The sequence below is a fragment of the Bubalus kerabau genome, chromosome 7 (genome assembly GCF_029407905.1).
Source record: "Bubalus kerabau isolate K-KA32 ecotype Philippines breed swamp buffalo chromosome 7, PCC_UOA_SB_1v2, whole genome shotgun sequence".
Taxonomy (NCBI): domain Eukaryota; kingdom Metazoa; phylum Chordata; class Mammalia; order Artiodactyla; family Bovidae; genus Bubalus; species Bubalus kerabau.
The window spans coordinates 90,314,414-90,329,540 of NC_073630.1; the positions used below are offsets into that span (position 1 = coordinate 90,314,414).

Below are 15,127 nucleotides of genomic sequence, written 5' to 3' on the forward strand. Positions count from 1 at the left end.
TGGCAGAAACTTGGCAAGGTGTTTTTTTCAGCTCTTAGAGAGGTGGTACAGTAAGCAAGCAACATCCTTCACGATAGGAAGAATTCGGTTGACCCTTTGCCAGCACAAGCAGAAAGATCCATACTGGATTCGCAGCTTCTCAAAAAATGCCCACTTGGGAATTCCGTGGTGCTCCAGTGGTTAGAGCTTGGTAACTTTCACTGCTGGGACCTGGGTTCAATTCCTGATCCTCGAAATAAGATCTCACAAGCCACACTCCAAGGCCAAAAAAAAGGAATAGAAAAAAGGCCCACTTGTTAAGAACCTAAACTAGCTATATAAGGGTGACTAAGTAGAATATATAGTTTGTGAAGCATTAAGGTGTAAAGTATGAAAGCTGATAACATTTTTCTCTTCTTCAAATCTTAACTTTGTTGAAATTGATGTTTAGGAAATTTCAAGAGTACCTTGCCTGTGTTACTTTGTTTTTGCTTTTATTTCCTTTTATTTTCCCTGTGATCCTTGGGGTGAAGTGCTGAAGTTGCCAAGTGTAGAAGAAAACATGGACTTCAGGGGCATTCTAGAAGCAGCTGGAAATCCCAGATCTGCCACTTGTTAATTGTGTGATCTTGGACCAGTTAGGTGGCTCCGCTTGGCTTCCTTGAATATAAAGAAGGAATATCAGTATCTACTTTGCAGGAGTCTTATGAGGACCTGCTATAATATTTATGAATGAAGCACCTAACAGAAAAAAGAAATCCAATAAATGATAGTTCCTTAAGTAGTGATAATTTTTCCACATTGTATAACAGGGACACTGAGCATGACAAATCAGTCTTTGTCTTAGGAGCTGAGTAAATATACTTCAAAGGAATGTAACAACTAACTTTGAAAAGTGAATCTCATTTGCTTTCAATCATAATGTGGAAAATTCGAGCTGTGTAAGCAGCTAGAACATAGGTATTATTCAGATCATTATCTTGAATTTAAACTTTACATAGTCTTGTTAATTCTGTTTTACGGCCACAGACTGTACCCCAGCCCCTCACAACTATTTTACAAATATATGCTGTTATTCACAAGTGCACTCACATGAGAAAATAGTCCAATACAGCTTATAAGTAGTATGTTTATGAGAAAAAAGTTCAAAGTTTGTATGTCTTGCCAATGACTTAATATTGCCTTTATGTTCTAAGCTAATATGTTTACATAATAAAGACCCAAATGTGAAAACATGACTAAGCAATAATTTAAATTACTTTTATTTATTGGAGAAGGAAATGGCAACCCACTCCAGTATTCTTACCTGGAGAATCCCATGGACGGGGAGCCTGGCCTGGCAGGCTACAGTCCATGGGGTCGCAAAGGGTTTGACACAACTGAGCGACCGAGCATAGTTCTCTATAAATTGTGCTGGTTTTCATAGTAAATGTATTGCTTACGAACACTGAGCAACTGTCATGTTGAAGACTCAAGAGTGTTTACCTGCAAACAGATGTAACTTGGTAGAAGTACAGGTTTTCCGGCCCATCCACAGTTCTTGTTTCTGAAATAAGTGTTAACACCTCCTCAAACTGATAGATGTGGGAAACTCAAGGGTAACCAGTGTGTACACATTTTTCTCTCCTGGGCAAAAGTTTTAGTTGCTTTGGACTTTGCTCCCTGCGCCCTCCACCTGAAGAGAAGGACCTTGGAAGGAACGTTAACCAAGGTACTCTGCTTGTTGACATAGATGTTCATTTTGTGCTGCTATGTTGTAATGAGTCCAAATCTCCTGTTCAGTGTTAAATAAATGCTTTACTGTTTGATTGATGGGAAGATTGTCCGTCACTGTTTGTGACCTGCTGGATTCATATATTGGTGTACTGTGCTTAGTCACTCAGTCATGTCTGACTTTCTGCAACCCTGTGGACTGTAGACTCCTCTGTCCATGGGACTCTCCAGGCAAGAATACTGGAGTGGGTTGCCATTTCCTCCTCCAGGGGATCTTCCCCACCCATGGATCGAACCCATGTCTCTTAGGTCTCCTGCATGGGTAGGTGGGTTTTTTTTTTAACCTGCTGATACCACCTGGGAAGCCCAACACAGGCAATCCCAGAGCATTCAGATTAATTTATATAATCACTGTTCTATGTTTTAAGAATGTATCAGTGACCTAGAATCTTGATGTCATATGTACAGATAGCCAGGGTTGTTGGATATTGTGGTTCCAGGAACTATTCAGTGTAACTTTGAAGATTTTCAGTTCAGTTCAGTCACTCAGTCGTGTCCAACTCTTTGCGACCCCATGAACTGCAGCACGCCAGGCCTCCCTGTCCATCACCAACTCCCAGAGTTTACCCAAACTAATGTCCATTTTGATGCCATCTATCCATCTCAATCTCTGTAGTCCCCTTCTCCTCCTGTCCTCAATCTTTCCCAGCATCAGGGTCTTTTCAAATGAGTCGCATTAGGTGGCCAAACTATTGGAGTTTCAGCTTCAACATCAGTCCTTCCCAGGATCACCCAGGATTGATCTCCTTTGGGATGGACTGGTTGGATCTCCTTGCAGTCCAAGGAACTCGCAAGAGTCTTCTCCAACACCACAGTTCAAAAGCACCAATTCTTCAGCGCTCATCTTTCTTTATAGTCCAACTCTCACATCCATACATGACCACTGGAAAAACCATAGCCTTGAGTAGACGGACCTTTGTTGACAAAGTAATGTCTCTGCTTTTGAATATGCTGTCTAGGTTGATCATAACTTTCCTTCCAAGGAGTAAGCATCTTTTAATTTCATGGCTGCAGTCACCATCTACAGTGATTTTGGAGCCCCCCAAAATAAAGTCAGCCACTGTTTCCTCTGTTTCCCCATCTATTTGCCATGAAGTGATGGGACCAGATGCCATGATCTGTTTTCTAAATGTTGAGCTTTAAGCCAACTTTTTCACTCTCCACTTTCACTTTCATCAAGAGGCTCTTTAGTTCTTCTTCACTTTCTGCCATAAAGGTGGTGTCGTCTGCATATCTGAGGTTACTGATATTTCTCCCAGCAATCTTGATTCCAGCTTGTGCTTCATCCAGCCCAGCATTTCTCATGATGTACTCTGCATATAAGTTAAATAACCAAGGTGACAATATACAGCCTTGACGTACTCCTTTTCCTATTTGGAACCAGTCCGTTGTTCCATGTCCAGTTCTAACCCTTGCTTCCTGACCTGCATACACATTTCTCAAGAGGCAGGTCATGTGGGCTGGTATTCCCATCTCTTTCATAATTTTCCACAGTTTCTTGTGATCCACACAGTCAAAGGCTTTGGCATAGTCAATAAAGCAGAAATACATGTTTTTCTGGAACTCTCTCGCTTTTTCGATGATCCAGCAGATGTTGGTAATTTGATCTCTGGTTCCTCTGCCTTTTCTAAAACCAGTTTGAACATCTGAAACTTCATGGTTCATGTATTGCTGAAGCCTGGCTTGGAGAATTTTGGCTATCACTTTACTAGCGTGTGAGATGAGTGCAATTGTGTGGTAGTTTGAGCATTCTTTGGCATTGCCTCTCTTTGGGATTGGATTGAAGATTTTAATGACTCCTTAACTATGTTTTAAAGTGTTGCATGGCTTAAAGTTCAAAGTATAAACTATCTCCCTTTAAGCTTTAATATAAAAAGATGGAAATTTGTCTGGCTAGAAAGAAGTTGTGCTATAATCAGATGTGAATGTGTTAAATGAAGGCTTATATTCTGTATTTGGAAATTAAGTTTAGTCGCTAAATTGTGTCCAATTCTTTGAGACCCCATGGACTGCAGCATGCCAGGCTCCACTGTCTTCCACTATCTCCTGGAGTTTGCTGAAATTCATGTCCATTGAGTCAGTAATACTATCTAACCATCTCATCCTCAGCTGCCCACTTTTCCATTTGCCTTCAATCTTGCCCAGCATCAGGGTCTTTCCCAACGAGTTGGCTCTTCGCATCAGGTAGCCAAAGTATTGGAGCTTCAGCTTCAACGTCAGTCCTTGCAATGAATATTCAGGGTTGATTTACTTTTGAATTGACTGGTTTGATATCCTTACAATCCAAGGGACTCTTAAGAGTCTTCCAGCACCGCAATTTGTTGGTGCTCAGCCTTCTTTATGGTTCAACTCTCACATCTACAGATGTGATATACATGACTCCTGGAAAAAACCATAGCTTTGACTAGCTGGACTTTTGTCAGCAAAGTGATGTCTCTGCTTTTTAAAAAGTTGTCTAGGTTTGTCACTTGTGGCTCAGCTGGTAAAGTATCCGCCTGCAATGCGGGAGACCTGGGTTCGATCCCTATGCTGGGAAGATCCTCTGGAGAAGGGAAAAGCTACCCACTCCAGTATTCTGGCCTGAGGATTCTATGGACTATACAGAGTTGGATGCGACTTTCACTCTCACAGATTTGTCATAGCTTTCCTTTCCTAGGAGCAAGGGTCTTTTAATTTCATGGCTGCAGTTTGCTTCCTTGAAAAAGTGATCTTAAAAAAAAAAATGTTCTGATCTTACTGCTCCATGCCGAGTGCCTGGCATGTGGAGTACTCTTAGTGAATATTTACTGAATGAATGAAGGAATGTCTGGTCCAAATATAGAGGTAATGTTGGAAGAGATTTAAACAGAAAAGAATAAACCTACCTGGAATATTTTGTTTTCCTTATAACTTGCTGATTTTCTTCCTAATTATAAATAAGTATATTCATATACGCATTCTTACATTTTGCCAGTTTGCCTTCCCTCTAACAGTGTGAAAATGCGTTTACCTACAGAATCTGGTTCTTAGTATTTTTTCCTTTGAGCGCAATCTCAAATTTGGGTGGAGGCATTTACAAATTTTTTTGTATTTGCTGTAAACACTTTATTCCAATACAGCTTTCCTTTTCATTTACTTTTTAAAGAATTTTTGTTGTTGTTGAAATATAGTTGAATTGTAATGTTGTGTTACTTTCAGATATACAGCAAAGTGATTCAGTTATTTATATATATGTAACATTTATGACATTTTAATAATACTCAAGAAGAAATTTTTCTTTCAGTTGTTAGATATCCCTCTCATAAGAAATCCTAGAACAGAATAATCGTAAGAAATCCTAAAATAGAATAAATCATCTTGGGACATATTTCTTGAAGTTTTATGTTCCTCTTTAAAACCAGACCCTTCAGCAAAAGAAAAAAAAAATTGTTTGCAATCATCCAAAGCATTTTCAAAGAAAATCTCTGTCATCCCTTATTTTTTTAGCTCAGAAAACAAGTACCTAAGTTTTCACTTCCAAGGCACAAAGGCCTCATTGGATAATATAGATATGTAGAGGGATAAACTGGTTGATTGGTTTAAGATAATATGATAGGACTTCCCTAGTGGTCCAGTGGTTAGAACTCCACACTTCCAGTGCATGGGGCACAGGATCAATCCCTGATCAGGGAAATAAGACCCTACATGCCTTGTGGTGTGGCCAAAAGATAGAAAAATAAAATATGCAAAATAGAGAGAATATGATAATGTGCACTTAGGATGTTCCAGGGTGGGAGAAATTTTAAGATGTAGCGTAGTTTTATCCTCTTATTAGAAACAATCTAATGTAGAAACTCGGTGAATACAGCAGTGTCAGAAGTGAAGGAGGGACTGCCATAAATCAGGAAGAATTTAACTTCTAGGTTGGTTTTTTTTTTTTTTCCTGCATTTCTGTCCAATCTGAAAAATTAAGTCTTTGTATTTTGGAGAAGGAAATTATGAATGCCTGAAAGTATATTTAAATCAAAAATTTGCTTTAGTTTTTCTTAAAACACCACCTTTAGCAGAGCAAAGAATTTTGATAGCTAAGTATATAAGGATAAAAGAAGTGAATTATGTGCATGTTAAATTAATCCAACTACCTCTTTTACCATTTTTACTGTGCAGCGTTACCCAGTATTAATTGTCCTCCTGTTACCCAGCCCTTTTATCCTACAGCAAGGGGAATTGATGAGAATACGTGCATTGTGTTATGTCTGATCACAGTTTGACTAGCAGAGTCTGGAAGTGGGTTGTGCACGATGAGAGCAGGCAGCCTAATTGCTCTCCCTGCATCAGCAGCATCTATAAAGCATCCTGGGAATTGCTCGCCCTACGTTCAGAGCAGCTGGTCACATGAGCTTGAATTTTCAGTTCAGTTCATTAGTCAGCCATTTTGGTCAACACCCTGCTTACTGCGCACAACCAATCCTATTAGAACTCAGCATCCCGGCTCCTCTGAGCAGATCCTGGAAGTGATTTCTGCAATTCAGGATTTTTTTTTTTAAGCTAAACAGAAAATATTGGTTTATTTTTTGTTCATTTTTTTCTTTTGTATTTTTTTTTCTGTAAAAAGAAGGAGGATTTTTCACTTACTCATACAGAGGCCAGTTTTTTTTAAAGCTAACTAAGGTAGCATCGGCTGTGCAGGATTTCAAGCCTCTGCCTCAGCTGAAAAAGAAGGGGGTAGGGAAGGGAAGATAACAGGAGAGAAGCTGGAAGAAGATAAGCATCATCTTATTTTGCTATGTGGTAGGAACTGCCTCTGAGAAAACATAGCATAGAATTATTTATCTTGAACACTTGGTGCTTAAAGCATAGGTATTTTTCCGTCTTTTTTTTTTTTTTAAACCCTCACCTGCCTCTTTTCTTGAGAGCTTTGTTGCAGAGCTTCGGATTTGGGGGTTATTTATTTTTGTTTGGGGTGTGTGTGTGTGTGTGTGTGTTGTGGTCCCAGCTGAGTCATCATGTCTGCTCTGACGCCTCCAACCGACATGCCAACCCCCACCACTGACAAGATCACACAGGCTGCCATGGAGACCATCTACCTTTGCAAATTCCGAGTGTCTATGGATGGAGAATGGCTCTGCCTGCGAGAGCTGGATGACATCTCACTTACACCTGACCCAGAGCCTACCCATGAAGGTATGGTCAGAACCCGTCCTCCAGTATCTCACCAGCATCCTCATTGTTAATCAGGCTGGGAGGGTCAGGGAGAGGCAGGAAGAACCCATACTCTAAACTAGCTAATGGCCCTGAAAACCTTTCATCCTTAAACCTACTACCAGCTCCCCTTCTCTACTTTACTGGGGGAAAAGATTTTTTCCCTGCCCTCTGAGGTATCCTTTCAAAAGATGCTGGTGCTTGCTTAGAGTTCTTTGTCTTGAAGGCTGTAAAGAACATTTGAGATCACTTATCACATCTGACCCTAATCAACCAATGGAAAAGCTGTTAATTCTGATTAGATACTAACATATTATAGAAATTATAGTTGTTTTTAATAGAGTAAGGTAAAATTGCATGACTAATTAATTATAGGAGCGTACGTGATATGGTTGAAGCACTCACGAAGGGTATCCTATCATCAAGATATAATGGTAAACAGGCTGTGGTATCTAGAAAATACATGGTCAAACATTCTTTTTTTAAAATAATATAGATTGTAAGGTTAGATGAGAAAGCAGTTTTACGTTCAGTGCTTATTTAATGAATATGGTCTCAAAAAAGCATAATACCTTAAAAGGTTAAGCATGATTGATAAGGTAATTTCTACCTATGGAACCGATTGGGCATTGCTTTTTATAAGTTGTTTGTGGTAACTGTTGACCCATGTGAAATCTCCACTGTCAGTCCCTTTGAGACCTTTGTAGTCTCTTGACTTGTGTCTTTCTCCCAGAACCTTTTCTAAATTCTGAGAGGCTTTTATCTTCTACCCCTAAATTTTGTGAACTTAATACCATAAGGAAGAAAATTAATTTGAATCAAATTGTTTTGTATTTTTGTGTACTGGCCTCTTAACTAGTGTTTGTTCTCTACCCTTAAAATAATGAAGAAAGAAATGCTCACATATGAGAATAAATTTTACATAAAATCTGCCCAGTGTTTAGGCATACTGCAAGACAGAGGGCACAAGGTGAATTGCACCTAGCAGTTGGGTTAGAAAAAGTGATTCCTTGCCCTTGACCAAGCATTGCAATCTTATCATGACTCAGATTTCACTCTTTGTTTCTGAAAAGGATTTTATTTTCCCAGTTAGCCGCTTTTAGAGAGGGTTAACATCGAAGCACAAAGCAGTCATTTGGGTGTGTCTTTAAGGGCAATGTTTAAGTAGTTTCTGAGGCCCTTTGCACCCTTTAACAATTGGTTTGTCTGTTGGACAGCTTCCTTTGGCTCTGAGTTTCAGAATGTGCCGCATGGCGGTCAGGAGACATCAGCTGGAGGCACATACAATGCCAGTACTGTTTAGAACAGCCTCTCGAGCTTTAAAAATCTTTAGGGAATAAAAGTACATTTTGAGAATGCTACCAAGAAGTCTTTTCAGCGGATGCCTCAGTCTGCATATTTTGTTTTTAAAATATTTATTTTGAAAGTCACGCAATATCATATATTCCCTTAATTATAAAATTTAGTGTGTCATTGTCTCTAATTTTGAACAAATTTAATCATTTGAATGGGCTTCCCAGGTGGCTCAGTGTGCAAGAGACACAGGTTCAATCTCTGGGTCGGGAAGATCCCCTGGAGAAGGAAATGGCAACCCACTCCTGTATCCTTGCCTGGGAAAACCCGTGGACAGAGGCGCCTGGTTGGGTACAGTCCTGTGGGTATCAGGAAGAGTCGGACTCTACTTAGCGGCTGAACAACAGCAACAATCGTTTGCATACCTATTTGTTTTTTGAGCAAGATTCCTGTGAGTAAGCAAAAGTGAGCTGCTTGGTTCACGTAAGCATTTGTAGTGGTGCTCTTTGAATTCTCTATGGAGAAATCGGTGATGGAAACATATGAGGGCTGCAGCCTAAGCTCAAGTGACACATCCTTGGGTTAGGGGAAACAGACAAATAGAAAGTTTCCAACACCTTAGAATCAGCTGGAGAATGGGTGGAGGAAAATAGAGAAAGGCTGGCAATGAATTTTGCAATTCTGCCTTCAACTGGGTAAAAGAAGCAACAATTTCAAATTATTAGTACTAGAAGTAAAAAAAGAAAGTCCAGGCCCAAGAAAACATCCATAGGTTTAGTGATCTAGGAAGCCAGGTAAATAAAAGACAGGGATTTTATTCTACTGGCTAACTCTGGATGTCTAAACAGTGACTTCAACCCAAGAAATGTCTGCCTTAATATTAATGCTAGAGACAGTTGTTAAGTTTAATTTAGCTATTAACCCTTAAGTGGTGATTGCTGGACCAGTGATAACAGGAACCCTACTGTGTTGACAAAAAATGGAGCACTCGGTGCCCAGACACAGTGAGTGTTCACAGAACACTTCCCAGTTGATTTGTAGACACAAGGAAGGACATCTGACTGTGCAAATTCTGCGTTGGGGCCCCCGACTCCCACGAGAGAAAACGGGCAAAAACGTCATGTATCTTCTTAAGACGATAATCTCATTGTGGCCTCATTGGTAGAAGCTTTGAGGTTTCCAACTTGTGTTTTCTGAAAACAGCTCTTGTCTTCACTCTGCTGGCCACAGTGTAGACCAGACCCAGAGTTTTAGCCCACCTTAATTCTTAAATACATGGGAATAAAAACTTACTTCATTAGTTTAGTACTTATTGGTGGTCAAGGAGATCAGCTATCTCTCATTTCTTTTAGTACACTTTTGTAAAAACCTGGAACAAATGTCCAGATCTTTGATTGCAAGAAGAACATTCAGGAAAGGCTTCATCCGGCAAGTGACACTTGGACTAGGCTCCACCTTGTGTGATAACTGTAGGATCACAGGCAGATACTGTTGTGGGTGGGGACTGGAAGGGACGTTTCAAGCAGCACACAGTGAGATGCTGGGCTGGACTATAGTAAGTTGTTAGGAATGGTAGTCACGATAGTAAGTTAGGAGCATTAAGCAAGATATTTAATCTAAGATCAGTTCAGTTCAGTCGCTCAGTCGTGTCCGACTTTTTGCGACCCCATGAATCGCAGCATGCCAGGCCTCCCTGTCCATCACCAACTCCCGGAGTTTACTCAAACTCACGTCCATCGAGTTGGTGATGCCATCCAGCCATCTCATCCTCTGTACCCTATAAATGTTAGTTATTTGTGTAATAGTTATTCATGAAACAATGGTTTGAACTTCAACAGTTGTAAGCCCCATTGTTAAATCTCTTGCCTTTTTAGTATGTATTTCTATTTTTGTTTCTGTTTTTGTATTTAACCTTTTGGAATAGTCTAAGCTAGACTATTCCAAGCTTAAACTATTCCAAGCTTAAAACTCCACAAGCTTAAACAAGTCTAAGCTTGTTTGCTAGACAGACTAAAGGTGGTTAGTAGCTTAAATTCACATTTCAGCATTGTCCTTTCTTGGGCCTTTGCAAACAGGAAAATAATTGGTTAAAAACAAAAGTCGGTTATCAAGAAATACTTGTTTTCCCATTAACTTTCTTTTAAAGAAGAGGAATCTGACATTGAGAAGTGAAATAGATCAGTTTAGTACAGTAAAATAGGCCATTTGGTTACAAAGGTAACTCTTAAGATTTGAATTATTTTTTGACTTAGAAAATACCTTTTTCAAATACAGATAGTAAGAGGCAGACTACAAAGAAATGATACAGCAGCAGACACATTAAGAAGAGAACCTCTGGTCAAGCCTCTGATTTTCAAGTTACAGAGAACTTTGGTTATAGAAAACTGTGTGTGATGACTGACTTCAGACACGCTGTTACTGCATAAGTGTCCAGTTTTCCCCTGGTAGTCACATTTTGCTTTAGTGTGCATTTAGAGTATCTGGCACTTACACAGTAATGTATAAGGAGCTAGCTTGTATGTAACATCTGTGATTGTAGTAACGATACTGTACTACATGTAAGGATCCTGTACTACTGTACTGCATGTGTTTGGTCTGTCAGTTGATCAGAAATATTTATTGAGCATCCCTTGATGCAAAATCCAGTTCTAGAGACTGAGAAATAATGGCCTTTGCCCTGAGTGAATTCACAGTCAAGGAAAAAAGATGAAACAACAATGTCAGAGGCTGCTGTAAAACAAGGGTGAACTACTTAGTTGCTAAAGGACAATCATGTTTCGTAGGAACTGGACATGGACTTCTAATCCATAGTGACCATACTTCCCAAGGGACAGTATGGGTGTAGATTTCAGATCAGGTTTTCCCATATAGTAGGGGATAATCTGCTGATAGAAAGGAAAATAATCCCCTGAAGATGAAATAGAAAGTGTGTGTTTTTTGGTGACTGCTGAAAGTGTCTGGTTCTGAGATAACTCCATTGACATTTCCTAATGTATTTTTACTCATTAATATCAGTGCACAAGAGTAAAACCCCATTCTGCCTGGGAACTGCATATGTTTTAATGAAAAAAGTGCATGACCCAGTGGGCATTTTGGCAGGGGAAGCCAAATCGCTGTTGACCAAGAAACTTCATAGCATCAACTCACTACAGTCTAGTTGCAGGGCTTCTAAACCTGGGAAGAGGATCCAAAAACTTATATATAAAATTTTTTATGTGTACTTTATTTTTCCTGGGGAAGAAAAAACCTTAGGAACCATTAGTATCCCCAAAGAAAATAAATGTTTAGAAAAACATGCATAATTTTAATCATGAGATCAGACCCTTGGCCCTTCATTCAGCACACACTTAAGTGTCCCACCTGTAATTTATGCTCCATGCTATGCTAGGTCCTGAGGTATAGCACAGTGCCCAAGCCTGCTCCTCTGTATTTTCTGAGCTTATTGACAAGCAGGGGGAGGTGGGGTACTTCAACAAGTATTGATAAAATGGCTTCCCAGGTGGCTCAGCGCTAAAGAATCTGCCTGCCAACACAGGAAATGCAGGTTTGATTCCTGGGCTGGGAAGATCCCCTGGATGAGGAAATGGCAACCCACTCCAGTATTCTTGCCAGGAAAATTCCCTGGGCAGAGGAGACGGAAGGGCTACAGTCCATAGGGTCACAAAGAGTCGGACATGCCTGAGCATCCATGCATGAGTGCTATGGTATAGAGCCAAACATGTTTTATTAGGAAGGTCCAGGGAAATTTTCCAGTTGAAGTAAGTAATGTTTGAACTAAGACCTAAAGGATATGCAAGAGTTAATCAGGTTATAAACTGGAGGCAAGGGACGTTAAGGGTGGGGAATAGGGAGGAGACAGCATTTGCAGAGACCCAGATACCAGAGCTGAAAGATTTTCAGTCTCTCCAATTTTCTTTCCAGCAAGTTTTCACTTCTTTGAGAAGAAATACTAATAAAACTACATGCTCTACCAGGGACAAAATGTTAGGGTTAGTGAAGAAATAGTATATTTCTTCTTTTCTGATTGTGTATGTTATTTTTTAACAGTAAAATCTGAAGTGTTTTAATAGTGAATAAGTTCATTAGTGTGTGTGTTTATTTCCATACTTTAATAAAATAAGTATATTTTAAATCATCATATAATATTTGAATTTTAATAGCCCTCTTGAATAAGGCTTAAATAAGAATTTCTCCCAATTAACAGAAAAATAAAATAATCAATAATAAAATAATATTGAATACCAGTAACATGCAAGTTTGTGAGAAGACTTTCTATTTTCACATATTTATGTGTGAACCTTCCCTTATATTTTTTATGATGAACATGTATTTTCTACTAAGATAATTATAAACCATGTGAAGCTCAAAGATTCTTAAATTAAACCTCTTTAACTGAAGTTGATGAAAAATCAAGGCTTCAGTTATTTTCATAAGTAAACATATGTTAATGATATCCAAAGCATCACTTAGCTATATATAAATGATCTTTTCTGCATTTGTGTGTGTGTGTATGAAATTATATAAACTGGATTTAAGGCATCCAGCTATCATAGTTTTCTATTATGATTAAACAAATAGTACTATATATGTTAGGGCATAAAAGAGAGAGTGGTGCTCTTTTCCACCTCAAAGACTTAATTTTGTCTTCCCTTTTCATTTCCACAACTACCAGGATCTAACTCTGTCACATTCAGATTCCCAAACCTACTTTCAGCTTTTCTCCAAGCCATTTCTCTTCCTATTATACTGATTCATTCTTTATAGAATTGCCAAGTAAGTCTTCATGAAAATAAACTTTTCATTCTTGTATAAGAGTCTGTTTCAGACAGTCTTTATATTGAATGTAGAATATTCTTGAAAAAGTGATGGCGACTGGTGTAGGAAGAGATGCTGTCTTTTATTGAGCAGCTACTTTGTGCCAGGAACTGTTTCCTCTAAGTAATATATATATGTATTACCTCATTTAATCTGTACAAAAACCCACTGAGCCTAGGTACTGTCATCCCCATTTTACAGATTGACAGAGATGTAGTAAGTGGTGGAGCTAGGAGTCATTCGGGCAGCCTGGATCCAACCTACATGCAACTTTCCTATACCAGAATTCAGTGAGTGTAAGTCTAGCAATAGACCTGCACATAATACGGGACATCTTCTTCCCAGTCTCTGGTGACATATTTCCATCCGTTTTATACACAGTGGAACGTGGCATTGGCCAGCTTATGTCCAGGGAGCACCCAAATGTGTCCAGAAGCATGCCATTTGGGGCATACTTGGCAATTGCCATCAGTTAAATTGGATACCTTAGCATTTTATCCACTTGGTTTTTTTCTTTTTTCTCTTTCCATCCATTTTTATAAAGTCTATGAAAATATTTATATGATTGTACAGATGCTGTCAAACAATAAAAATAATACACTGCTGAGACTGACCTGGCGGGCAGGTGGTACCTTTATGTGTTAAATTTTAAATGTTTCTCAAATGAATGTGCAGTGACATGGAAAGCTGTTTGTGGTAGCAGTAATGTTTGTGATTATGGATTGTCAGAAACAATGACTATGTTGAATCCTTATTCTTTAGCGAACTATTCCCATGTCCTTCTTTTGGATAATTTTACTTATCAAATGTTTTTTTCAAACTCCTTTTCAATACTTGCCTATTTCAACCAGGCTGTGATTCTGTACTTTACCGAAAAAATGGTTATTCTTGTTGTTAATACTATTTCTGCTTTAAATTCTTCTCACTGACATTAAATTAGAAACCAGAAAGGACCCCTGACTCCCTTCATCCATGAACCTTCTTTAACAAGTCCAGTATCCTTCATCTCCTGAATCGTTGGGTTCTGTCTCCATCACTTGATTGAATACACTTGAAATCATTCTCTGATGATTTATTTTAGCCTATGTGATTCATACTTTTATAAAATTATACAGAAAGTTCTTTAGGGCAAAACTTTTCTTTTGTACCCTTAAGAAGGCCTCATATTACTATATATACTATTTATGGTAGCTATCTAATACACTTTAGGTGAACTCAATGCCCATATGGCACTAGTAGAATCCACCTGCCAATGCAGGAGACCTAACAGACTCGGGTTCCATCCTTGGATGAGGAAGATCCCCTGGAGGAGGAAATGGCAACGCACTCTAATATTTTCAGAGAATCCCAGGGACAGAGGATCCTGGCAGGCTACAATCCATGGGGTTGCCAAGAGTCAGACACAACTGAGCATCTGAGCACACACACACAAATGCCCCATAATCCCCAGAAAATGATCACTTTTAAAAGAAAAGACTGTTGTAATACCTTACCTTCCATTACACACAACTATGGTTTTTGGATATTAAAAATTTTTTTTGAAAACACTTAGTTCACAATTCAGACTCATTGTATTTTATTTTGAAAATAGAAGTTTAGTATAACAAGTAATTTTTTGTTGAACATATCTGTGAATACTATTCAGTGCTGATGAAAATATAGGAAAATTCAGGTGCTGGTAGAATATTTATTGGCACAGATTTTTGAAAATCGCTTTATCAGTGTGAATCAGGTGCCTCAAAAATTAAGTTCCAATGGTTATACCAGACGTTTATCTCAATGAAATAATCAGATATGGGCAAAATATACAACTGTGTATAATCATCACAGTATTATGATTTATAGTAGCAAAACTTTAAGTATAACTTAAATAACCTAACAGGAAAATTATTCAATAAATTGTAGAGCATCAGTACCACAAACATTGATAATGATGTTGTGGAATACTTAGTGGTCTAGGGTATTGTTTAAAGTATAGTAAGTTTTAAAAGCTGTCTCCCAAGCCACATATACAGTGTGATCACAAATTGATTTAAATATAGATACATGTACACCCAAGTGAAAGGAAATGTACCAAAAATGTAAAAAGTGGTCTTCTCTGGAGAGT

The 15,127-nt window shown here is 38.7% G+C and overlaps 1 protein-coding gene across 13 annotated transcripts in view; it reads left to right on the top strand.

Moving 5' to 3' along the window:
* RUFY3 (RUN and FYVE domain containing 3) overlaps positions 1-15,127 on the top strand; it is a 95,012-nt gene that overhangs the window by 14,721 nt on the left and 65,164 nt on the right. The window contains exon 1 of one of the 13 annotated variants that reach the window (XM_055588753.1): positions 5,737-6,894. The exons of 10 other annotated variants lie outside the window; for them this stretch is intronic. In XM_055588753.1, the coding sequence (XP_055444728.1) occupies positions 6,717-6,894 (178 nt within the window). In that variant the 5' untranslated portion in view covers positions 5,737-6,716. Of the gene's footprint in view, positions 1-5,736; positions 6,895-15,127 lie in introns of those variants that run through there. 2 more of the 13 variants (XM_055588747.1, XM_055588748.1) reach the window with 2 other exon arrangements.